Source organism: Theropithecus gelada, chromosome 6 (genome assembly GCF_003255815.1).
Source record: "Theropithecus gelada isolate Dixy chromosome 6, Tgel_1.0, whole genome shotgun sequence".
Taxonomy (NCBI): domain Eukaryota; kingdom Metazoa; phylum Chordata; class Mammalia; order Primates; family Cercopithecidae; genus Theropithecus; species Theropithecus gelada.
This window is the reverse complement of record NC_037673.1, coordinates 49,758,910-49,785,087: the sequence shown is the minus strand read 5'-3', so window position 1 is coordinate 49,785,087 and position 26,178 is coordinate 49,758,910. Positions and strand designations below refer to the sequence as shown.

At 37.1% G+C, this 26,178-nt stretch overlaps 1 protein-coding gene across 1 annotated transcript in view; it reads right to left on the bottom strand.

Annotated features, from left to right (window-relative positions):
• Positions 1-26,178, bottom strand: part of ITGA1 (integrin subunit alpha 1) — a 167,671-nt gene that overhangs the window by 44,805 nt on the left and 96,688 nt on the right. The window contains exons 8-13 of the mRNA XM_025387226.1: positions 22,546-22,696; positions 16,575-16,740; positions 12,918-12,991; positions 11,747-11,891; positions 4,605-4,750; positions 1,080-1,223 (exon numbers count right to left, since the gene is read on the bottom strand). Coding sequence (XP_025243011.1) covers positions 1,080-1,223; positions 4,605-4,750; positions 11,747-11,891; positions 12,918-12,991; positions 16,575-16,740; positions 22,546-22,696 — 826 coding nt within the window. The remainder of the gene's footprint in view (positions 1-1,079; positions 1,224-4,604; positions 4,751-11,746; positions 11,892-12,917; positions 12,992-16,574; positions 16,741-22,545; positions 22,697-26,178) is intronic.

The following is a 26,178-nucleotide window of genomic DNA, read 5'->3' as shown; positions in this document are numbered from 1 at the left end:
CTACAGCAGAGTAAAATTTTTAAAGTATACTAAATCAGTGCTATTAACAGCCATTTGTACATTAGTGGTAAGGGTGGTAAAATTTCTTTAAAATTGTGCCTATCTGAGAGCAAAGTTAGGGATTCCAAAGAGCAGATTGTAGAAGTGTGGGAGACATACTTTAATGGAATCTCTCTTTAATGCAATTGAGTGAGTATATAATTCAGAGCATCTTTTTCAGGCCAAATAATATTTAAATCCTTAATTTGTACCACTATCCCCTCTTCACCCAATATTGTGCAAAGTGAAAATTTATTCTGCTTTAAAAGGAAACTTTCTCTAAAGCTGCCTAGAGTGGAAGAAAAAAAAAAAAAAATCCCAGACAGAAAGTACTAGCAAAGGTGATCAAGAATACACTTTCTTGGAAAAAGAACAAAACAGCCTGGGACAAAAAAAGTTGACAGGAGGGAGCCAAAAAATGATAAGAAGAAAGATACATGATTTATTATTTAAAATAATCAATTTAGGAGAGAATGTACATATTTGGGAAAGCTAAATAAACACTGGCTTTGCTGTAAAGAGCAAAACATTCTTCTAATGAAGAAATTAAAAATTATTTAACTTAAAAAATGATGTCTAAAGTCAGGCATGGAAGACAAAATCTCACTCCAGCCCAGTGAAGTATTTCCTGGACGTCTGCAGTGTCGCTGCCTTGAAACTCATGACTTCTCCCCCTCAACCCTATCCGATTTAACTGCTGAGGTTATTATCCACCTCCAAGCCAGAGCTGATAAGCCTCCCAGCCTAAATAAGCCTTGTGCGTTTATTTAACAGTTTAGTGAGATTTATATTTACATCCTTTATCCTATACAGTGTTAAACATAATTCACATTTCCAAGCAGAAAATATCTAAGGGTTGGAGCTACTTTATTAGAATTATAAATGGTCATTTCAAAACTGAGGGGTTGGTGGAGTGAATAAATCCTGATAGCTTCTTTGCTCTGTTTTTTCAAAGTGAGTGAAAAATTAGAACCTATCATTCAAAAATGAAGAGAAGGAAGAGATTTTACTGGATTTCTACCAAACTCAGACACCATTACCTGATTGAGAGCATACACATACACTTTTCCTTGCTCCTCTTTCTCCGTTCCCATGTACATAGGGGCTCCGACTAGAAGAATGTCAGTATTAGAATCCTTGTCAATGTCAATTGTTGTTAAAATACTGCCAAAGTAGGAACCAATCTAGGACACAAAATGAAACAAAACAGCCCAATGAACATCGGAAATTCTCAAGGAAGCTGAAATCTACATTTGTTTTACTTCTAGCAATCTAGTAGAGGAGCTAGTTGGCAAAGGAAATGAAAGATAGAAATTGATGCTCCCTGAAAGTTATTTATTGGCTCTTTCATGAGGATAAAGAATATTAGTCGGTTCCATCTTTGAGGATGAACAGCTGTTACAGATTTCATTGCTTGACAGTAACAAAATGAATTTCTTTAGATTTCACTCTAACCTCTCTTTCTTCTCCACAAATCAGAAAAGGTCAGTAATACTATAGTGATTTTTTAAGGAAATAAAATTAGATAAGCAGTAGAATGCATTCTGTAATGGTTGCATATATGTTTAAATACATTATAAGGAACTGAGTTGCACTGGAATACTGGTGTGGCATATTTCACCTCATAGTCTTGGAAGATTGTCTTCTCAATTAAATGATTAAGTGTTATCCCAGCAGCTATGGGATACAGAAAAATATGGAAGGATTGCAGGGGGATCATCCCTTGTAGCAATATGTTTTCTCATTTAAAGATAGTAATCTGTTTAGACAAAAGCAGAGAACTTACACTTCATTACTTAAATGCTTAAACAAGTTTTTCAAATATTATTCTATGCTTAATATTTGATGCTCTTCATAATTATCTTATTGTACATCTCCCTGTAGTGGCTTCTGTGATTTTACTCTTACAATCTTGCTTCTGCCCCTGTGGCATAGACACTCTTTCATATTTACTGGCTTCTTCCCCGACTCCCATTTTCTGAATTTTGGCCTCTTCTAAAGCTCAGACCTGTAGCTTTTTTCCATTCTCTTACCCTAGATAACCAATCCTTCTTAAACATTTCTACTAAGGCAATTGCAAATATCATTCTGTCTTCCTTCTCAAGGCTTCAGTTCTACATTTCTAGACATTGCTCCTAGGCATGTGGGCAAAAGACACTGCCTTTTGAGTGCACTTTTCTCACAGGTTTTTGAGGGGCTTAAGAGGTCTTTTTAAAAGTTGAATTAATTATAAACATAAATAAATTAGAAGATCTTGCAACACTGGGTTTTCCTTCCCACATGGCAACGGTCAACTGGAGCTCGGTGGAATTTTACAAGCTGCCCAGGGCCATGATTCCCACCACTTCCTGTGTTTTCTCACCCAGCAGCTTTACTCACTGACTTTACCTATTTTGATTTTACTTTACTGGCACATGCAAATATCTGAATTTGTGCTTACTGTTACAAGGAACATGTCTAAAAGCCAAACGTCACTGTTAAAAATACCTAAATTGCTTGAGGTGTTGACATTCTAATCATGGAGCCACCTTTCTTTCACATTCCCAGGCTGAAACTGAAGTCATTCATGATTTAAATCATTCATGATACTCTCCTCAACTTTCATATGTAAATTTTCATAAAATTTGACACTTCCTGTCTTGTAGACAATTAATGGAGTGATAATGGATGTAAGATGTCATCTAAAATGCTTCATTTTACTATTGTCAATTTCTTCTTATTGATATCTGTCATGCCCCTTCCTTTTCCATTTTTACTGCTGACATCTTATTTGACGTTCTTCTTACCTCCAGTTTGAGCTATAACAATAGCCTTACTCTAACTGTTATGCATTTTCCGAGTATAAATGTGGGCAAAGAGTTAATAAAACCCTTTCACCTGATACATGAGGATCTGACCTTTAGTTACTCTAACTCTGTTGCCCTGGGAATCTGCTGAGGCTGGGATTTCAACTTTACCACTAAGGCTAAGCTGTTGCTTTTACCCCTGATGGGGTAAAAATAACCTCTTATTGGGATATTGTATTCAGGCTGTGTGGAACTATAAATGATTTATAAGGACCTGATGAAGATGACATAGTTTTGACTTCCCAGAGCGCAGTTACTCTTGTAGCCAGCCTGCCCTTTGTAGAGACCCTGGAAGCTATGTCTATGGTGCTGTCATAAAAGATACTGCTCCTGCGGGGCACGGGGCTAGAAAGCCAGTGCAGTCTGTGGACATGACTAATGTGAGTATCCCTGCACCTGAGCTTTACTGCTGCGCTGGGCTGCAGCTGGGACTCCTGCAGAACAGCAGGGCTGATGCGGCCCTGCCCCTCTAGTCTAGAGAGTTGGAATATTTAGTGAAGGCTAAGAAGAACCCCTCTCCCACCCTCTGTAAAAGGACTGTGGAATAAAGTTAATAAATCCTCCTTGTAGAACTGTTGAAAAATACAGAAAACTTTTTAGAGATAAAAGTTCCCTGAGCTATCACAATTCAAAAATAACAACAACAAAAAGCATGGTTAGATCTTTCTTTCAGTTAATATGTATGTGTGTGTGTGTGTGTGTGCACGTGTGTGTAAATGTTTGCATATATATGATGTTTCTTTCAGTTTATATATATACATATATAAATGTTATTTCATGTATAATTTCCCAAATTTCTTTTAATATTCAATACCACCTAATAAGAATTTTCGAATTTTAAATATTACAGCCAATTTCCCATTACCTCCAGGATAAAATCCAAGCTCTTAATTTGCCATTCAAAACCTCACATAATATGAGTCCATGTTATCTTTTTAACTTTCTCTTTCACTGCTCTTCCTACCTATCTATATTCTATCATCCCTTGTAGATTCAGCCCAAATTTCATCTTCTAAGAAGCTTTTCTGCACCAATCCTAGCTTAAAGCAATCTCATCATATTCTGACTGTATTGTCTGGGCCACTGGTAGTTTCGTACCTCTTAATGTTTTGGATCTCTTTTCTTGTGTATGTATTTGTATGTCTGTATCTACATCTATTATACAACTTTTTTTTTTTTTTTTTTTTTTTTCTGAGATGGGGTTCCACTCTTGTTGCCCAGGCTGGAGTGCAGTGGCACGATCTCGGCTCACGGCAACCTCCACCTCCCAGGTTCAAGCGATTCTCCTGCCTCAGCCTCCCTAGTAACTGGGATTACAGGCATGTGCCACCACGCCCGGCTAATTTTGTATTTTTAGTAGAGTTTTTTCCTCCATGTTAGTCAGGCTGTTTAGTAGAGTTTGGTTTCTCCATGTTGGTCAGGCTGGTCTCAAACTCCTGACCTCAGGTAATCTGCCCGCCTCAGCCTCCCAAAGTGCTGGGATTATAGGTGTGAGCCACCGTGCCCAGCCTATTATACATCTTACCTCCACCCCCATCCAACATGAAGAGAAAGATACAGACACTATACATCCTTCCAAAGAACCTAACATGGGGCCCTGTTCCCAGTTGTTACTGAATATGTGGATAACGCATTTTTAAAAGTTTAGGACAATAGACAGTAAACATACATAGAGTATGAATCGATTAATTTAAATAAAACAATATTTTTCAAGTTTACCTGTTCTCCACTGAGTGTCTGGAGAATTTTGATGTTTCCATCTTCCATCCTGTAGATAATGACCTGGCCTGTATGATTGTACCGAGGCTGTCCAGCAATATAGAGCACATCTCCAGAAGAAGCAGTAGCAGAGTTTACAGTGTAACCTAACAAAAGAAAGATTCCAGATATACTACCTGGACCCTTAAAGTCTTCATGTAATAAATTAAAACTCTTTCTAAATGACCAAGAGAATCATTTTTATATGGTTATATTTTGAAAATAATATTTTTTCTTCAGTGCATGTAAGAATTTGTTCTGGTGAAGGCTTTTAATGTGCTCTCTATCTACCACAATTGCTTTCTCCGGAGAATCTATTTACCCCCAGTCTGAGTTTTTCATTATTTAAAATCACAAATGATACAACAATGATGACACACACAAAAACATTGCACATCCCCACCCCATTTTGTAATAAATCGATTGTATTTCATTTGGATATATGTGTCTGCACTACAGAATTTAATACTTTTTATATAGTTGGATCAGAGAAAATGTAAACTTTTTCTGTGCTGCTACTAGCTTTTTAAATTGTAATTTTAAATAATTGAAGATGATTTCTCTTGGTTAAAGCATAAAGACATTACATTTATATTACATGAGCATTGCCCGATAAAACACTAGAATTCAGGTGGTTTTAATATTTTTGTTATTACACTTAAGATTTCAAAGACACCTTGGTGCATTTAAATTTGTCCCTCTTCTGGATTTTTGACAGTAAATTTTAAAGAATAGATCACTGGATCAAGTTTTTAATGATTCTTATAGTGTCTAGAAAATTGTTTCCAGAAAATTTGTACTACTTTCTTCTATGAACAGCCATATGAAAGACAATTTCATGAAACTGTCCCAGGCTTTGTGTATTATCACTATTATTTAAATTTGTGTATGTTTTAATAGGTGTTAAACATCGTCTAACAACAGTACCTTGCTGTGATTTTAATGTGACTTTATTCAACAGAGAGCTTGAATCGTTTTTCACATATCTGATCTTTCCTCTTTTTAATTGAGCTTCCATGCTCTTTAAAATTTTGAATTGTCTTTTTTCTACTTTTGATTTTATTTGCATGTATTTTATATTGAAGTTATTCCTGGGTCATTAATTTTGTTTCTTCAGTTTCTTCTGGAATACCTTCTTCTTCTGCGCAACCTCCTCCTCTGGTTTAGAAAAATCTGTTCTATTTCAGTAAGCATCATCTCAGTGCGGTGGGTGCGACAGTGGGGGTGGAGGTCACATGTGGGTTAATCTGACCATGAGCCCTGTAAATAGAGCCAGTGCATCTTGGGTGCTTTGCCCACCTAGATGTACACAATGATCAAGAGAATCTACATACAAACCTTTAAGATCAGCACTGTTTTTTTTATATTTTTAAGCATGTGCAACAAACTTTCAGCACTCTTTTGGGGCCATAAACCCTCTGTCCGGCTCCACTGTTTGGCTTCGGGCACATCTACCAACTCCACCATTGCAATGATGGAACGGCACACACTGCTTCTGGAAAGTCACATCTTTCAGATACTTGCTGGCTTTTCAGATATACACACCCCTGATTGCCTGGGTATTTTCATGGATGTTCTTAAAGTGAACATGAAGATTTGAATCTCTTGATTTGCATAATTTTTTGGGTTATTCTGGGTCAAGTGAATAGTAAACCATTTTAAGAGATCATCTCAGGCTGCTTACAGGAAGAGCATAAATTGTGTCTTTAGAATTAATTTTTGAGTGAAAAATCAGATTTGTTCTTTGTGTTTTGAGAACACAGCGACATCAATGAATAAAATTATCACATGCAGATTTTGATTTTATAAAAGGAATAACTCTTCTAATAACCAGATTTCTTCAGTGCAGTAGAAGTCAGATTATTTTTCAAAATGCCACAGAATAGCACTTCTCACTGAGAAAAATATCATTTTCTAACTCACTTACCAAGTATTTTACTATAAAGTAAGTTTGACTTTCTTCCAAAAGTGTTAAAAAGGAAAAAAGGTTTTTATACAATATGTTTATTCTTACAAGTGCTAAAGGAACATAGTTACGCACGCATATTATCCTTTATGAATATTCCTCACATTCTCATTCCTTCATCTTTCTTTGAGGGTTTTTTTATTATTATGCAAAATAGAATCTAAAATATTTTTTCAAACATGTAATGTGTTATATGTTTATAAAATGAATCTTTCAGGCTATGTTTATACACACATAAAATGGAAACGAAGAATGTGCGAAGGCCATTTTATTTCATGCCACTCTACTAAGAACTATGAAGAAGGGAGTAGAATGAGAGTGTTAGTACGTGTGTGTGTGTAATTTGCAGAGCTGTGAATGTAACTGGATAAAAGGCCTCTTTTAAAAATAAGTTGAAAATTTTGTTTGAGGCTAGGAGTTGTGAGATTATTTAGTTAACTCTCTTTGATGACTTATACTTCATAAATAAAAATATTAGTTGAAATAATCTCAGGGACAGTTAGCATAGTTACTAATTGAGGCTTGGGTGTCTAAAGACAAGAAAGAAGAAAAGAAAAAGAGAGCCAGAGCCAAGTAAAGCCTAAATTTAGTAGAAGGAAAATAATTATAAATATTTAAGCTTAATAGTGTTTCCTGAAAAAGAAAAGAATAAGATGGACGAAAAGGGCTGGGCGCGGTGGCTCGCGCCTGTAATCGCAGAACTTTTGGAGGCTGAGGCTGGTGGATCACCTGAGGTCAGGAGTTTGAGACCAGTCTGGCCAACATGATGAAACCCGGTCTCTACCCAAAATACAAAAACTTAGCCAGGGGATGGTGGCAGGTGCCTGTAATCCCAGTTACTCGGGAGGCTGAGGCAGGAGAATCACTTGAATGCAGGAGGTGGAGGTTGCAATGAGCAGAGATCGTGCCACTGCACTCCAGCCTGGGCAATAAGAGAGAAACTCTGACTCAAATTAAGAGAAAAAAAAGAGGAAGAAAAGGCCAAAATGGGTGGCATAGCCCTTTGCATGAATTTATGAAGAATGAATTCTGTCAGCTCTCATAATTCAGTTCTGGGGTAAAGGGCCAGGATCTAGTGAGGTAATGGGAAACAGGTATGATCTGTCTTGATGCCAAGACATTGCCTCAGATCTTTCCTTCTCCTTTGGAAGCTGTTGGCAGGAATAGAATTCAGCAAACTGTGGGTGGAGGAAGCGGGGGAACATAATCCCAGCTGTATTCTCACCACTAAATCCACTTGCAATGCGTATTGGCATAAGGCAGTTTGGGTAATAGAAAGATAGGGGTACGATTATGTCCTGAGACAGATGTTTGACAGCTAACTGATCATTATGGATAAGCACGGGATTTTTCTAATAGAGCCTCTGCCTCTCTGCTTCCTTCATAAGATTTTTCATAGTCTTACAACTTGCAATCCATAAAGATTTACGAAAAAATACATTCAGTGTCTTCTCAATTTGTGACCCCCACAAAGAAACATTTTGAAAACTTCATTTCAGATTTAGAATATTATTTTGGGTGAAAAAAAAAAACAAGGTATTTGTCCTGCCTTTTGGATGCTTTTCTATTTTGAAAGAAATCCTACATGTATCAGACTTTATGTTGGCAAAATGTCACATACCCTCACTTGTGAATAAGCTAATGAAATAATTTCTGAAACAGAAAAGGAAATCTCAGCACACTGTAGAAAACATACCCAAAAATTTCCTTTTTGGACAGAGAGAAGTCATATATTATAAATACTGTGGTCAGAAATGATTCTTTTAATATTTTCTCACTTACAGTGCCATCTTTAAGTTGAATTATCCAAGTCTGCTTTAAGCAACGTTTAACCAAAGCTTTTTGGGAATGACAAACTTAGGATTCTTAAAAGTTTACTTATTTTAAAGGAATTTAATCACATACAATTAAGAATACCAAAAACTACAGTGCTATCAATTAAAATATGTGGGCTTCCTAAGAGTGGCAACAATATCATACACATCTTTGTGGGCTTCACACAGTGTCTTTGATTTTGTAAATACTCAATACTTACTAGTAATAGTACTAATGTCAGCTACTATTATTATTTTGTATTATGTATGAGTTTTCTATTGCTGCTGTAACAAATTACTAAAAACTTGGTGGCTTAAAGCATCATAACTTATTATCTTACAATTCTGTACATCAGAAGTCTGGCATAGAGCTTCCTGGACTAAACATCAGGATATTGGCAGGTCAGTGTTCCTTTCGGGAGCCTATCAAGGAGAATCCATTTTCTTGCCCTTTGTAGCACTGGAGTCATCCACAGTTTTTGGCTTGTGGCCCCCCTCCATCTTTAAAGCCAACAACATTGCATCTCTCTGACCATTTTCCCATAGTTCTGTCTCCCTCTGGCCACATCCAAGAGAGGTTCTCTGATTTTTAGAATGCTTGATTATATCAGGTCCAGCCAGATATCTGAGGATAATCTTCCCATCTTTTCCTTAATTTCATCATATCTGAAAAGTCCCTTTTGCCATGCAAAGTAACCTATTCATGGGCCCAGGGATTAGCACATGGACATCTTTGGGGATCATTATTCTGCCTACCACAATACTAATAAGAGGAATGTTTACTATATAACATTACATAATAAAAAATACAAAATAACATTTACATAATAAAATAATAGACAACACCCATTGATTGTTAACTGTGTGTCAGGCACAGTACTAAATACGGTCATTACTTAATCTAACAATCCAAATGATATATATGGTGTAATTATTTCCAGTTTAGAAATAGTAAGATTGAGGCTTTCAGCGGGAAAGTAATTTCCCTAAAGCCATAGCCAGAGGCAGAATCAGAAAACAAACTCAAGTCTCTATGACCTCATGGCTATCGCTAATTGTACATCTTGTACCATAACTGCTTCAAGTCTTTAGTATCAGCAGCTTTATAATTTTTATTTTTATGAGTGTACAATATTTGTTAAGTGGATTTACTATTTACTTAACTATCTGCATATTTTGGGGCATTTAGGATAATGGCATTTCCTTCAATACCATAAATAATAATACAGTGGAAATAACTGTTCACTTGGCATTCTTAAATATTGGATTTTTTTCCTTAGGTTAGGTCCACAGAAGTGAAATTTCTGTATAAATGTGGTATGAACATTTTTATAGCTCTGTAAACACACTGTCAAATGCCTTTCATAAGGAGTTTTACTAATTTATATGTCATCCATTATATAGGAAGATAAATGTTCTATATTTATTCTACATAGAATACAAAGAAGCCTCAGGTTAAGCTGGTTCTTGATTCCAAGGTATTTCACGTAAACAGTCTCATAGAACCTTAGGATGTAGCGAACTTTTAGAAGATATCTAATCTAATCCCCAGCCCTCTTTTTTTAGATATTCTGTGTCATAGCACATATCATGCTGATAGCGATTGCTTGTTCCATTATTGTCTCTCACCCAAAAAAGTAAGATTTATGAATGTAGGAATGGACCTGCCTCATCTATCTTCTTATTCTCTATAAACTCAGTGTTTGGCACATTGCTGGTACTCAGTATTTGTGCGGTGCTTTCTTAATCAACCCAGAATCAGTTATTTCAATATCGTGATATGAACACTGACATAAGAATCAGGAAGTCTCAATTGTGGTTTCACACCTATCATAGGCAGCTGGGACACAATTGTTCTATCTCTCAGTTTCTCAATTGGAAATTAAGACTACATGCTCCATAGGATCTCTTTTAATGCTGAAATTTGAAATGAATTTTAAGTCTAACCCCTATATTTTATATCACAATCCTCCAAATACTTAAAAGACATGCAATGCACACTTTGTTTTCTAACCTTCAATTTCTTTAAGTTTTGGAGAGAGTGAGACTTGTAGCAAGGAATTGCTTCTGGAGCTAACTTCTCTATGTAATCTTTTACTGGCACATCCTAGTTTGTCATTTTCTCCCTCTAGCATGTGATACTTAGAACAACAAGATACTCTAGCTGTCGGCTGACCAGAGTGGAATGTAATAGGATTTCTATGAGAAACAGAGTAGACTTTCATTCATGCAGTTCTACATGTCTTAAGAGATTTTAGCAGTCACAGTGTAGCTGCTGTTGACTGTTACATTTTTAGTCATCTAAAACTATAGTCCTTTTATTCTTCTTAAGTCCTGCTGCCCCTACAGCTTTAATAGGTGTCCTTAAATAAGGAGATGTATAAACACCGCAGTAAAGACCTGCCACCTTCCTGGTAAAATAGAAAGCAACTGGGACAGAGAGAAAAAGACTTGCCTCTGGGACAGAAACATCCCAGAGAGGAATGCTAACATGTGAAACTGAATGCTTCCAGGCCAAGGTATCCTTTTTCTTTATCACTACATCCCCAGCACTAAGATCAATGCCTGGGGCAAAAGAGGAGCCTCCAAATATTTGCTGAGTGAGTACGAGCTGGGAATCCATATCCTGATGGTCCTTTCTATTCTAGATCCTCCCAATCGTTCACAGAGATCTTTGTTCAGTGATGGGAGAGTTCCCTGGCATCCCCTAGGCATTGCTCAGCTTGGTATAGATCCCAAATAAAGTGGTACCAGACATATACCTCCTCATTTCTGGCAAGACACTGGGAAACAGGATCATGTTACATCACTGGGTTTAAGTTCAATATTTGTCTGATTGTGAATGGAGCTATTAAAGAAGAAGTTACATGAAAAAATACATTTTTCTTTTCCAAAATTAGGACCCATAGAGAGAAATTAATGATAGACATTTAAGACAATACGCGAGTTTGGTTTTCAGGATATAGGAGAAGTTGAGGTTTCCTTTTCTACTCTCCTTTCTTGTCCACAGGTTCAAAGCTCTTCTGAAGTTAAAATTGATACCAGATACAGAGAAACTGAACATATCAGAAAGGGCACATATCATCCAAAACCATTCCCTGCATTAGATAGCCCTGCTAACAAACAATGTCTTCCATGTGTGTCATTTTGACTAACTAAAGCTGCTCAGAGGCCTGAAACTTTGCATGGGTTCTGAAAAATACCCGACTCACTGAAATAATCTTGCTATATGGTTGCAAGCCTATAGAAACATAAGCAAATAATGCTGAAGGTAAAAAATTGAAAAGTAAGACAACTCTTTTATAATTATATCCAAGCCTTACCTAAATAAGAAGCAAGCGGTTCATTCTTTTTGGTAGACTCAACGTTAAAGGTTGTGTTTCGAGGGATGATGATTTGACTAGCCTTCTGCATGACGACTGTTCCATTCCAATCATAGGCTCCTACTGCTCCAAGCATGACCCAGTCCTTACATGCAAACGGATAAGATAATTATATTTAATAAAAATAATAAGGGGAAACACTTAAACACCATTAACAATGTGTATAGGTATACCATTCAAAGTGCTTCACATTTATTAGCTCATATAATCCTCATGATAACTCTATGGGCTAGATGCTATTGTTACCATACCTGTTTTACAGAAAAGGAAATCGAGGCACAAATAACTTGCCCAAGTTATACAGTAAAATTGCACATAAAAATGTCCATATTCTGGACGCGGGACAGCCCTGTCCACTGAAGAGGTAAGGGAGCCAGACCTACATCGCATTGGGGGGGATCTGAATGGGCCTTAGTTATAAATTTCTTTTTAAAAATAAACTTCTTCTTATAATTAGAAACTGTACCAAGGATGGTAAGATTGTTGCTCAAAGTCACAAAATCAGGTAGTGACTGTCCTCTAAGTTTGATCTCTCTACCCACTTGCCCATTGGGGTTTTCTATTCTGTTTTTTCACGTATCAGGATCTGGACAAAAACAAACAAACAAATAAAAAAGCTTTCTTTGAAAAAAAAAAATGTCCATATTCTTTTGCAAGGACCATTATGCCTTTTCTTTCATTACCTGCAAATGATATATTTTTAAATCTCGCCTTTCTACTTTATTCTGGGTGCCAAGAATTGTAGGTCTTGAACACGGAATTGTAGTAAGACCGTTGAATTCCTTGACACTGTGGAAAAATTTCCACATCTGTAGCAAATATGTTAAATTATTTCATTTAGACAGATACATAATTACAAGGCACAGCTCATACTGTCTGATTCACAACTATTAATACAACACAATGAGCTGTGTGAGAGAACATGTTTTTCTAATAAGAAGCTTGTGAAACGACATTTTCCTGTTTGAATTAGCAAACATCATCATAGCCTGCATAATTGTTTAAGCTATGAACTGCACGTTGCACTTACAGTCCTGATGGCTAGACGTTGGTTTTGGGAAAGGAAGTCTTGCAAACATATATTTCATTTTCCACAAACTGGTCAACATACCTGTGAATAATGAGCACTGAAGCCAGTCTGAGACATTTCCATTTCAAATGAAGCTGCTGACTGGTCAGCTGTAGCTATAACATAGGAAAATATCACTGTAAATAAGTAACAATGCCTTTTCATGCACTACTGACTTGCAGAATACAGATACCTGGTAGGACTTGTGGTCTTACCAACCAGAACTTCAAACATTTTAGGGTATTTTCAGCCATACATTTCTCAACTCAAAATTTCTAGGTAGGCCTGGGTAGAAGACAGAGAAAGATAGTCAAAGGACTCATGTCTCAAATTCTTGCTCATTAGCGGCCCTGTCCTTGATGGAGGGGTTGAGAAATCTCCATTCTTATACTGTAGCATGTTGTGGATCCTATGGTGCTTTGGGTCCACATGGTTTAAGTTGGATGTGCTACAGGAGGAAATTCCTATCCAAATCCATGCCTTGGGAACACTGCCAAGAAATTCCCTTAATATGTTACGGGACTGAAAAAAATTTCATTCACATGTTTGAGGAGGTTTCTCAGCTCCATCAGTTCCACCCATATTCAGGCCATAGATCCTGTCAGAGTTTCATTGAGAGATAAAGGGTTTAGGTATTTTAGTATGCATTTATTTGCTCTAATCACTGCTGGTAAGTGTCACTCACAGATCAGGAGGGGTCTTTGGATAGGGCTGCGCACATGCCTTTCAATCATATATATTTAAAAGATCCTGTAGCCATTTTGAAGCTCTTTACTGAAATGCAGAGACAATTCAGAGCATTTTATGGCAGTCTGCTACTCTCAAATTATTCTCAAAATATTCACAAACCCAAAGCCACAATTTCCTGAGGGAGTTGATGGAATGTTGATTTATTTGCTTGCACTAGGAGTTACTGATTTATTTGGTCTTGCAGATAAGTTAAAAATAGCACTTAAGAAAGTCAGTCTGCCCTTTCGTTGAGGCAAGAGAATAATCAAATTTGTGAAGGTAACTGTATTTGTTAGTTATTTACATGGATAAAATTGTGAACAAATACATCAGTAATTACCTTTGTAGGACTAGATTAAATAGGGCAATCAATAATTCCAATATATCATTTTAATCTCTTGTACGAATTGTCCTGTAATTTAAATGACTGAGATGCACTTTAACTTTAATTTAAACATGTATTTTTAGTCCACAATGCTTTCAGGGGTTCTCTCACTTATCTGCAAGATCAGTAAGAATGCAGCAACAGAAGCCTGCATTATTTCCAGCACCTGCCCTGCTGCTATTCTGTCTTCAGCTGAGAACAGACAGAAGGAAGCTATGTGAAGTTCTTCCTGCTGCAGTGGCATCATGATAAGAGGTCACTATATTCTCCTGGGCTTCTTGTTGCAAACTCCTCCCTGGACTGTTCATGGGTGTTTGGGCCAGCCCCTCTAACCACTGTGCAGCCTCTGGTTAGAAATGTTGGCATTTTCTCCCAATGCTCAATGGGAAATGGAGACAGTAGACCATTTTCTGATGTACTAGGCAAGTCCTTGGCATACTTGCCTCAATAGATGGCACTGTCCTTGACAAGCAGAAATTTCTTAATCACAGCTATTTGTCATCTTAAGATACATGTTGACAGGAAATGGAGATTTCCCAAGCAACAAGGAAATAAAGTAAAAATCTCATGAAAAAAAAAAAAGAAACAATCTAGTCAAAACATTGCTTTTGGTGTAGTGTAGCAACAAAGATGATACAGAAGACATTTTTAATCTGTAAAGTTCCTTATAAAATGATGTCATATTTAAATATAGAGACTTCTTGGAGTGTTTGGGCTCTTCAACATGTCACCTTTAACCCGTGGTGTAGTCAGATTAGAAACAATCTGAAATGTCATTTCAGATCATTGATCTCCCCCTCCCCCAGCTGATGTGGGCTTCATTTTTGCCAGTCTTAGATTACTTGCTTATTTAAGAGGAGATTTAGAAATGACACTGTATTCTTTTGAACTATAAAATGTAACTATGTAACTTTTTTAAAAAATTATTTTTACAGATTGTTTCTATCATATCTTAGCCCATGTTATTAAAAATAAAAGTACACAATGAGTTGGAAGACCTTATGTATTTTCCTTAAGGCCAGCCAAGTTCATAATCTGGTTTATTGGTAAATGACACCGGGATAGCTGTTGAGAGACCAAAGCCACTTAAAAATGACTTGTACACAGAGCACAAGACAGCTGAGTTCTTCAGAAGCAGCTGTAACTCCAGACTCATAAACAATTAGAGTGTTCTGTTTCTAAAGGCACAGGGGAAAGAGGCCAGGGGAAAAGGGAGGCAGAGAAATTCAGTCTGGCTGGGCAGTAGATTCCTATCACCTCTAAATCAAATGTTCTAAGTACGGATTGTGACCCAGTCATGAAATCAACAGACTCAGTATAGCCAGCATTTCTTTTCATTGAAAGAGATTAGGGTAGAATGGAAGAGATGAGAAGCCATCACAGTGTATCACATATAATAAGAATTATCTTGTGAAACTTTGCCTTATTTTTATATGTATATATTTATGTGCACTGGGTCAAAAAGCAACATGCAGTTATTATTGTGAGTCACACTCAAAAAAGGTTTGAAAGCCATAATTCTAAATAATCTTCTTTCCCTTCTATACATTTTCATAGTCTCATTTTTCTGCATTTTCCCAGTCCCTTGATGCTCAATCAAAATGGTCCACTTTCTTCAGTTATGTCTCATTCCCATTTTGTCTTTCTGTTTCCTATTATCAATCATATCAGGGAGACCAAGAAGGTGCTCTTAAATTTCTGCTTTTAAGATGCAGAAATAACAGTCTTTTAGTGTGTTCTCACAAGGACACGATCAACTGGATTTGGATGTAGCCTAAGGGGAAAAGAATTCTCTGGTGGTTTCTCTCCCTAGCTGGAGAAAAGGCGCATGTTCCCTGAGACTAGAGATCATCAAAGAATGTGAAGAAAGAAGCTTTGCCAGTTTGCCTGGCATAACAATTCTGAAGATTTTTTTAGGAAAGATCTAGTTCCAAAGTAATTAGCTACTTGACATCCTCTACCTAAGGCAGAATGGGGAATGCCATAACTTGTTATCCTTAACAGCCAGTCATCATTGAAAAATCAAGGGAAAATCTGCAAAGAAGTAACATGATTTAGACAAATACAGTGAACCAATGTTTCTTTGCCATGGATTTTAAGGCACAGTTCCATGAAGACCTTTAAACTGGGCAAGGAGCAAAATACAGAGAAAATAAATGAACAAAGAAGTTATTGCATAAGAGCACTCTTGTATGTAGCAGCTCAATATGAAACGAAGAAACAATTAAAAAAAAAAAAACAAAACCTGAGATAGTACCCTCATTTTCTAAATCTATGTTACAGAAAAGGAATAAAGCACATGGAAACATTTTTGTCCTGGCACATATACATTGACCATTGTCTTCATCGGCTGTCCCATCAGCACTGTCCTACCGTGCCCTTACAAAGAGAGCCTCTAGCAGACACAGCGTTCTGAGAAACAGCTGTCTCAATGACAGATTTATATAAAAGAGCATTGTTCCATGCTAGCTATTGTACACAGTAAAAAAATGTATTACTGATGTGTTAGGAATAAATACAAAAATCCCGTTACATTGATTTTGAATTGCAGAGAGAACATGCAGCAATAAGATAAATAGACATACCTTCCAGGGCAAATATTCTTTCTCCCAGAGTTTTAACAATGGTGACTAGAGCCAATTCATCAGAGACATTGAAGAAATGCTTTTCAGTGGGTTCGCTTGCAATTGATTTTATTTCCTCCACAAATTTTTCAGTGCTTAAATTTCCTCGGTTATAGCTGCCAAGAATCTAAGACACAACAGGAACAGCAAGAATATATTTTAAATTATATGTGTTAAATAAAGGATCTCAAGCATTTTGTCAGTAAACAACAGGGTAGAGTACCTTAGCATAATGGAATTTTTATGTACTTTCATATTTATGGAAGATTGATTTTCAAAATTTGTAGACTCCCTAATATTAACTGTTATATAAACACCACAATTGGTGTAGAAAAATATAAAGGGCAATTGTGTATGTGTGTGAAAATTTCTCCTCTTGTACTCTGTGTCTCTGTTACTAACAGCTGTATTTTTAAAATCTGACAGTTCAAAAGTAATGTTATATTCATAGTTTCTGAATGTCTTTGACATTATTCCAGCTAGTGATGTCATTATCTGCTGGCAAAGGCCATCAGCAAGTGAGTTGCCTGCCCTTGAATGAGCAATTCTTCCTGAAACTCTTACCAAGGCACAGCCCAGCACATATATATTTTAAACACATACTGGACTAAGTGGTGATCTAAATTGGCAATCTAGACAATAAACAATTGAGATATTCTTGTTTGAAACCAAATGCTGGAGACAGGGACATTCTTTTTTATAGAGAGGAGAGAGAAGCAGGAGTTATATATGATAGTTAACTATAATTATTTAGCTGTCCAAGCAGGTTTTCTCAAACATTTAGTTTTTTTTAAGGTAATGCTTATTGCAATAAATTATATACAGTAAAATTCACCCTTTTTAGATGTACAATTCTATGAGTGTGACAAACCAATATAGTTGTGTTACTGCCATATCATGTAGAATATTTCCATCACCCCAAAAAGCTCCCTCCTGCCCCTACAGTCAATCCCTTCCTCCCCTCGTCCACCTTTGGCAACCACCGATCAATTTTCTGTCCTTACAGCTTTGATTTTTCCAGAATGTCAGATTTAAGGAATCATATAGTATGTAGGCATTTGTGTCTGGCTTCTGTGACTTTGCACAATGCTTTTCAGAGTCATCTGTGTTGCTTCATGTTGCAGTAGCTGGGTCCTTTCTGTTGCAGAGTAGCATTCCATTGTATGGATGCACTATAATTTATTTAATGAGAACATCTGAGTTGTTTGCAGCTTCAAGATATTATGAATAAAGCTGTTGTAAATATTCACACATAGGTCTTTGTAATAGATGTATATTTCATTTTCTCTTGAGTAAAGAACTAGGAGTGAAAGTATTGGGTCACGTAATAAGTGAATGATTAACTTTATAAGAAATTGCCACTGCTTTCCACAGTAATTGTCCCATTTTGCCATTTTACTATTCCCATCAGAAATGTATAAGAGATCCAGCTGCTTTGCATGCTTGTCAATACTTGTTATTGTCAGCTTTTTGTTGTTGTTGTTGTTCACTTGTTAGCTTTAGCAATTGTGTTGATGTGTAGTGGTGTCTTATTTAATTTGCATTTCTCTAATGACTAATGATGTTGAGACTCTTTCATACACTTATTTGCTATAGTATTTCTTCTTTGGTGTAGTTAGTGTCTGTTCAAATCTTTTTTCCCATTAAAAGACAATGAGATGTGAATTTTCCCTTAATTGTGTTGTAAGAGTTCTGTATATAGTCTGGATGCAAGTCCTTTCTGTGTTTTGCAGATGTTTTCTTCCTGCCTATGGGTTGTCTTTTCATATTCTCAACAGTGTCATCTGAAGAGTAGAAGTTTTACATTTTGATGAAGTCCAACTAATTAGCTTTGTTAAGGTTTGTACTTTTTCTGCCTAAAAAAGTTAGTTTTTAATGTAAAAATTTCATATTATGTTAAAACTTAGTTTTTAATATAAAAATGTTCAAGATAATGAAAACATTTTTAAAACAATATGTAAAATTTAACATGCAAAAAAGTTTAAAAATCCCCAATATGTAGATATGACCTAATTCTATTTTTTAAATCACATAACTACATGGGCATTAAAAAATGTGAAAAATGTGTATCATAATTTCTTATTTTTTATTTCTGTATATTAGGACACTAAGTGTTTCCTTATATTTGCGTCAATATATTTTTTAAAACCTTACAATAGAAAATCACTTTTGTAATAAATAAAAAATTAGTTTTTATCCTAACATTTGTAGTTGCAAGCGTTACCTGCAGATTATCACTTTGGTTTTTATTTTTTTATATAAAATTTTAAAATTCTATAAATTTTTAACACTAAAAATTTATATTATTATATTACTGTTATTTACAACAATAACTCAAACTGGACACGAGCAAAATATCTGTAAACAGTAGAGTACAAATTGTGGTCTATAAAATAGATAACAATAACAAAAAATGAACCCCCCGTACACAAAATATCACAAACAATAATTATGTTGAGTGAAAAGCTAAACACACAGTACATACTATACACTTTTATTTATTTGAAATTCAAGAATTGGCAATCTAAGCGAGCTATAAGTGGTAAGTCACATCAGTGGTTACTACAGGGGGTGTGTATTTAAAATGAAAACAAACAAACAAACAAAAAAACATTGCTGGGTATATATCCCAAAGAAAGGAAATCAGTATATTGAAGAAATATCTGCACTCCCATGTTTATTGCAGCACTGTTTACAATAGATAAGATATAAAATTAATTGTAAGTATGGATCAACAGATGAATGGATTTAAAAAAACATGATATATCTTCCGAACAGAATATAATGTATGCACTAAAAAGAATGAAACTTTGTCATTTGCAGCAATATGGATGGAACTGAAGAGCATTATATTAAGTAAAATAAGTCAAGCACTGAAAGACAAATATCATTACATTCTCACTCAAATGTGGGAGCTGAAAAATGTGGATCTCATGGAGGTAGTGAAGAGAGTGGTGGTTACTAAAGGCTGGAAAGAGTAGTGGGGAGGAGCAGGGATGAAGAGGGGTTAGTTAGTGTGTATAAAACTACAATTAGATGGAAGGAATAAGAGCTAGTGTTCAGAAGCACTGTAGGGCAACGACAGTAAACAAGATTGTATTTTTCAAAATAGCTAGAGGAGAAGATTTGGAATATTCCCAACACAAAGAAATGATAAGTGTCTAAGGTGATGGATATTCCAACTGCCCAGATTTGATCATTACCCACTGTATGCCTGTATCAAAATATCACAGGTACCAGGTAAATATGTACCATGTATCCATAAAAATTAAAAACAAATTTTAAAAAAGAAAGCACAGGAAACTTTCTGGGAGTGATGAAATTGCCCTATATCTTGATTAAGGTCTTATGTGGTTGCACACAATTGTCAAAACTCACCAAATTGTTCACTTCGTGCACACTTTTCACACTGAAACCTTGCATTTCACTGTATTGTAAATATCACCTCAATTTTTAAAAACAGAATGAACTATATGGATATGCAACAATATGGATGAATCTTAATATAGTATTAAGTTTCAAAAGTTCCAAAATATTATATACAGCATTACACCCCTTTTATAATGTTAAAAGCAATGAAATATTCTTAAATGGTTTTTTTTTTTGGATATGTATGGGTGCCTAAACATTATTTTGAAAAGTAGAGCAAGGGTTGAAGAATATAGAAAGTGGACTGATGGTTACCCAAGTGGAGGAAGGCAGGTGGTAAATGCGCTCACATGTAGTTGTCAAAAAAGAGAGCTAGCTCTTGATTTGGGTGGTAGGTTCATGGATGCTTATAATATTATTAAAATAAATACACAGATATAGTTCTAAACAGAGAAACAAATAAAGTGAGTCACACTTCAACAAATGATTACAATGTGGCCTGAACAAAGCAAGGATCAGGATTAATTCAAGGCTATGCTCCTGGAATCCGAAAAATGAAGGAAAGACATTGAGCCCTTTGGTATTGTTTGATTTTTTTTTTATTTTTTATTTTTTATTTTTTTATTTTTAGAATATCCAAATCCTCTAAGAAGCAGGAGAGTCTTGGCCTCCAGTGACCATTAAGGTACAGGGATTTTCTGACTTCACATTAATTTTTCCAATAATAGCCTTGTCTGGCATCATTAAAAATGAAGAGCTCCATGGTGCTGCCTTCAAAGTCCTGTTACAAAACAGACCTCAAACACCCTTCCGACCACGGTTCTGCACTGTGGCCTGGAAAGATAGTGGGCACAAGGGCAATGGGCTTGAGGGCTGCCCCCACCCCTTTCCTTCAGGTCCGAGGCTCCCTCTACCTACCCGAGTAGCTCACCCCCACTGTACATCTACATGTAGTTTTTTAAAGTTAGATTTATAATGATAAATTTAAAAACTGATATTTTGATTAAGAAGGATACAGATTTTTCACTTATAGAAAGTTAGAAAAGAACTAAAATTACTGTTTAAAGTGTTGTTGTTTATGATCTACAAAATATTTGTTTATTTGTATCATTAAAGGGATAGTGGGCTGGGTGCGGTGGCTCCCGCCTGTAATCCCAGCACTTTGGGAGGTCAAGGTGGGTGGATCCCCTGAGGTCAGGAGTTCAAGACCAGCCTGACCAATATGGTGAAACTCCATCTATACTACAAATATAAAAATTAGCCAAATGTGGTGGTGCGCACCTGTAGTCCCAGCTACTTGGGAGGCTGAGGCAGGAGAGTTGCTTGACCCCGAGAGGTGGAGGTTGCAGTGAGCTGAGATCGTATCACTTCACTCCATCCTGGGAGACAGAGCGAGACTCCGTTTAAAAAAAAAAAAATGGATAGTGGTTTAGAGCAAAGACTGAAATACTATAATGTACACTCAATGTTAATGTGAGAAAGTGAGTCTTGCAGGCAGTGCAGTGGCTTTTGAATGTTCCTTACTAGAGAGAAGGCAGTGGTGGATTTATTCTCAATTCTTTTCTTTTGCTTCAGTAAGGCTCTCATCCTTTTCCCTGGGGAGTATCAGTGACTATCCCAGAGGAAATACCACATGTCTCATCAGAGGACTTTAAGCCAACTCTGCTCCTATCGTCTGGGACCCCCCAAGTCACTGGGTGCCCTTGCCTCTTTCTCAGCTCCCTCACCTGCTGTTCCATGAAGTTACGGGAATAATGAGGTTACAGGAGTAATGCACTAATGTCTGGGAAGAACTTCAAGCTGCTTTGAAGAAGCACACTGTTAAAGAAAACTAGAGCTGACTCTGAAGTAATTGGCATACCATTTGGGCAACTTTTTTATTTTAGAACTTGTTCCCCAATAGAATGTCTACATTTTAGGTAGAAAGGTCTACACCAGGAGCTTACAAATTGCATCAGAAAACAAAAATTCATTTCCTGTCTACTTCTCCGAAAAGCAAGTGTCAAACATCAGAAGTTATTAATATTTAAACAGAGATAACTGGCACTTCCCCACACTTTAGCTAAGTGATGGGGGAAGATAATTAATGAAAAAGATAGTTGAAAATTGCTCAGAATGGAAAGGGAAGCCCAGTGGCCTCTGCTCTTGTTATATCGAACAAATCCTCTCTCTTATTTAAAAAGGCAAAGGCATTTTTCCCACCTTCCCACCTTCTTCCCTTCCTTTCCTTCTCGTTTTCTCTTCTTTTTTTCAGTCCTCTTTTTCTCACCCTTCCTTCCTTCTTATGTTTTTGCTTCCTTCTTCCTCTTTTCATCTTTCCTTATTTTCTTCCTTCCTCAGTTTCAATGATTGTTTGTTGAGTGTCTGTTTGGCCTGGCATTGTGCTGGGTACTAAGGACCCAGAGGGAGCAAGATCCAAGTCTGTCCTCACAGGGCTTACCTTCAAATGGAGACCTTTCTCTTTTCCAACCTGGTTTGTGTGACTTTCATAAAATGACCCCAATATGCACACAGCTCTTCTCTACACCCAAGAGTTTGAAAACATCTCTAGCAACACACTTACAGCTATGGAAAACCGTTGAATGTTTTCATCTTCACAGTCTTGAATGACCTTCTTCAGTCGATGGTTGTCATGGGACTCTCCATCCGTCACAATAACCATGACTTTTTTAACTCCTCTTCGGGCACCCCGGGCTTCCGTGAATGCCTCCTTTCTGAAGTAATCACAAACAACAGAGAGGTTGACCAGACACCACTTTACAGTAGACAAAGTAAAAAACTAAACAAAAACACTGACTACTCTAGGTAACCTGGTGCTTCCCTCCAAAATCAGCATCAATCCCCATCATTCAAGCTGGGAGGCTTGATGAGCCTTGTTTGTAAGAGTTTTCAATTTATTTCAGATGATGGAGAGGTCTCCATTTTGTTAATCACCACACATCCTATATATAAAAAGGTGCCAGTATTTTGTTCTTTGGAAATTTCAAAGGGAGGGTGTGACTGAGGCATACATCAGGGTCAGAGAAGGCCAGATCTGTAAACACTCCCCTAGCTGCTCCTTTCTCTGTAAACACCCCTTCTCTCATTTGACAGGTCTCTTTTCTTCTGCTTCTAGCAGAAACTTTCGCTTGAGACTTCGCTTCCCCCACAGCTACTCTGACATTTGTAGAATGGCTCAGAAATCCTCTAATCTGGGGAGGAGAGATGAGAGAGAACAGAGTATTAGTGGGGCTGTGAGGGCCTGAGAGTGTTCTGGGTATAGGGACATCTGCAGTCTTTCACATGGGAGTAAAAGACTGCAGATGCTGATGGTCTGGGTCCATGGAGTAGTCAGTTGTGTTTTAGGGGTCAAAAAGTGGTTGGCAGAGTTACAAAACATTTGGCCTGAACTATGTGTTAGGACACAGGCTGCTGAGAGCAGAGTGGGAGAAGATGGCATGGAGAGGAGGGGAAAATGCTATAACCCAACTGCAAAAACACCCGAATTTCAGGGAGGCCGAGGTGGGCAGATTACGAGGTCAGGAGATGGAGACTATCCCAGCTAACACGGTGAAACCCCGTCTACTAAAAATACAAAAAATTAGGCAGGCATGGTGGCGGGTGCCTGTAGTCCCAGCTACTCCGGAGGCTGAGGCAGGAGAATGGCGTGAACCTAGGAGGTGGATCTTGCAGTGAGCTGAGATCGCACCACTGCAATCCAGCCTGGATGACAGTGCGAGACTCCGTCTCAAAAAAAAAAAAAAAAAAAAAAAAACCGAAATAAAACGAATTTCAATTTAATTAAACAGCGTGTATGGAAAGAAACAGAAGACAGGGAAATGGAAAATTTTTGTCTTTTATGTATTCTATATAAATATATACACACACTTCTCCCCTTCCCCTTTATTTCCTTTTACTCAAACCTTTTCTCGCTGGAGTCTTGGGAGAGATGAGTATATTTTATTTAGGACTAAAGTAATGAAAGGATTTCATATATTTCTAGGATTTTGGTACAAAGTACATCGATCATTGTACTGAACGGTCCATTTAGATATTTGGTTGTACAGACAAACTGCTGTCATTAGGGATAGATTTGCTAAGGAAAGGCCTGTCTTAAGCTAACATTCCAAAGAGTTTGCACAACAGATACACAGTAAATATACCATAATTGATATCTTTAAGCAGGAAGAGAGGATTCTGGTGAAGTGGGCAAAAGGATTCTATATGATTACTTTTCCCTTCAAAGGACTTAAAGCAAATATGACAAGATGTTGACAACTGTCAGTTCTGAGTGTCGGATATACAGGATATACAGTTGTACTAACTTTTTACTTTCTTTGAGTAACTATATCTCTCTGCCCTCTATACTTGACAAAGACCCTCTCCTTGACAAAAACTGAGTCTGGCTCCTTTATGTCTTCTTCTAGACTGGGCTCTGACCTTGGGCTGTGTTCTTTACCCACTTAGTCCAGTTTTAGCAAGAATCTGGCTTCACCAATTTAGTGGAAATCCCTCATCCTTGTTATCTGATCACATTCCTCATTCCCCACCCTCTAAATCTTATTACCCTGTTCTGCGATATTATCTTTTAAAAGAATTGAATTTATAGGCAATTAGGCTGAGATAGCTCCTGTGACTTATGTTCCTATGTAAGCAAACCAAAATCCAATTCAATGTAAACAGTAAAACAAAACTTAAACATTACCAATTAGAAACTGCCAACTAACTTCTAACTAGAGACTTTACCAATCAGAACCTGGCAAGTAACCTCTAACTAGGGACTTTCCACCAGATCATACCCAAATAAGTTAAATGCCTAGCTGTAGCCAATCAAATCATTTCTTTAATTTGATTTTGCATTCAGCCCATAAAAGCCTATTGCGCACACTACTAACATGGATCTTTCCAAGTCTCTTATGGTTCTGAGTGCTGCCTGATTCATGAATCATTCTTTGCTCAAATAAACTCTGTCAAATTTAATTTGTCTAAAATTTTCCTTTAACATATAATAAATATGTATTTGGTCTCTGCCTCTGGTTTCTGGTGCAGAACCCCTAAAACTCTTATAATTTCCTGAGCACTACTGGTGCGAGGAGCATTTTTTGTTCTAATATATGGCCTTTAACCTGGGTTTCTGACGTAGATATTCTAATCTGTTGAATTTTCTGGGTGATAGGAGTATCTTTTGTTCTAATGAAGTAACTCTTGGTGGGCTCCTAAATGGGAGTTGGTCACCAGAAGGACCAGGCCATGATCAGAAGCTTGAAATGTTCAGCCCCAGCTCTCATTCTCCAGGAAGAAGTGAGGGGCTAGAAACTCAGTTAATAATCAATCATGCCTGTGATCAAGCCTCTGTAAAAATTTCTGAACTACGGGTTTCAGAAGTTTTCCAGGTTGCTGAACATGTGGAAGGGGGTACACCATGAGAGGGAATGGCAGCTCTGACCCCTTTCCCTTATAGCTTGCACTATGTATCTCTTGCTGTTCCTGAGTTATATCCTTTTATAATAAACTAATAATAGTAAGTAAGATGCTTTACTGAGTTCTGTGATCCACTTTAGCATATAATCAAACCCAAGTAGGGAGTCTAATTTGTAGCCACATTAGACAAATTGTGGGTAACCTGGAAACCTTCTGGCTCTAAATTGGAGGGAATTCTTGAAGGACTGAGCCCTTAATCTGTGGGAGGTCTGCACAAACTCTAGTTGGTGTCAGAACTGAATTGAATTCTAGAACACTCAGCTGATGTCAGATAACTGGTCAATGTGGGAAAAATCCACACATCTGGCATCAGAAGTGATGTGTCAAGTGTTGAGAGCATAGAAAGAGAAAAACAGTTTTATTTTTCCTGCTATTTATCTGCCTTCGGCAAGAATCCTGTTGAGCCAGTCTAGCAAGAATCCCCCAGCCTTGATGTTTCCTCCAATCCCTGCCCTGCTCCTTGACTGCAAATGCCCACTTGTCCTCACTGTAGTCAAAGCTGAGCCCAATCTCTCTTCCCTACTGCAATACTTTCATTGTAAAGGTCCCTCTTGAGTGATGTCTTCCTTACAATCTTTAACAAATGTCATGAATAATTTTTAACATACTATACAAGTAGATTTTCTGGCTTTTTTCTTTCTTTTTTTTTTTTTTTTTTTAAGGCAGAGTTTCACTCTTGTTGCCCAGGCTGGAGTGCGGTGGCATGATCTCGGCTCACTGCAGCCTCCGCCTCCCG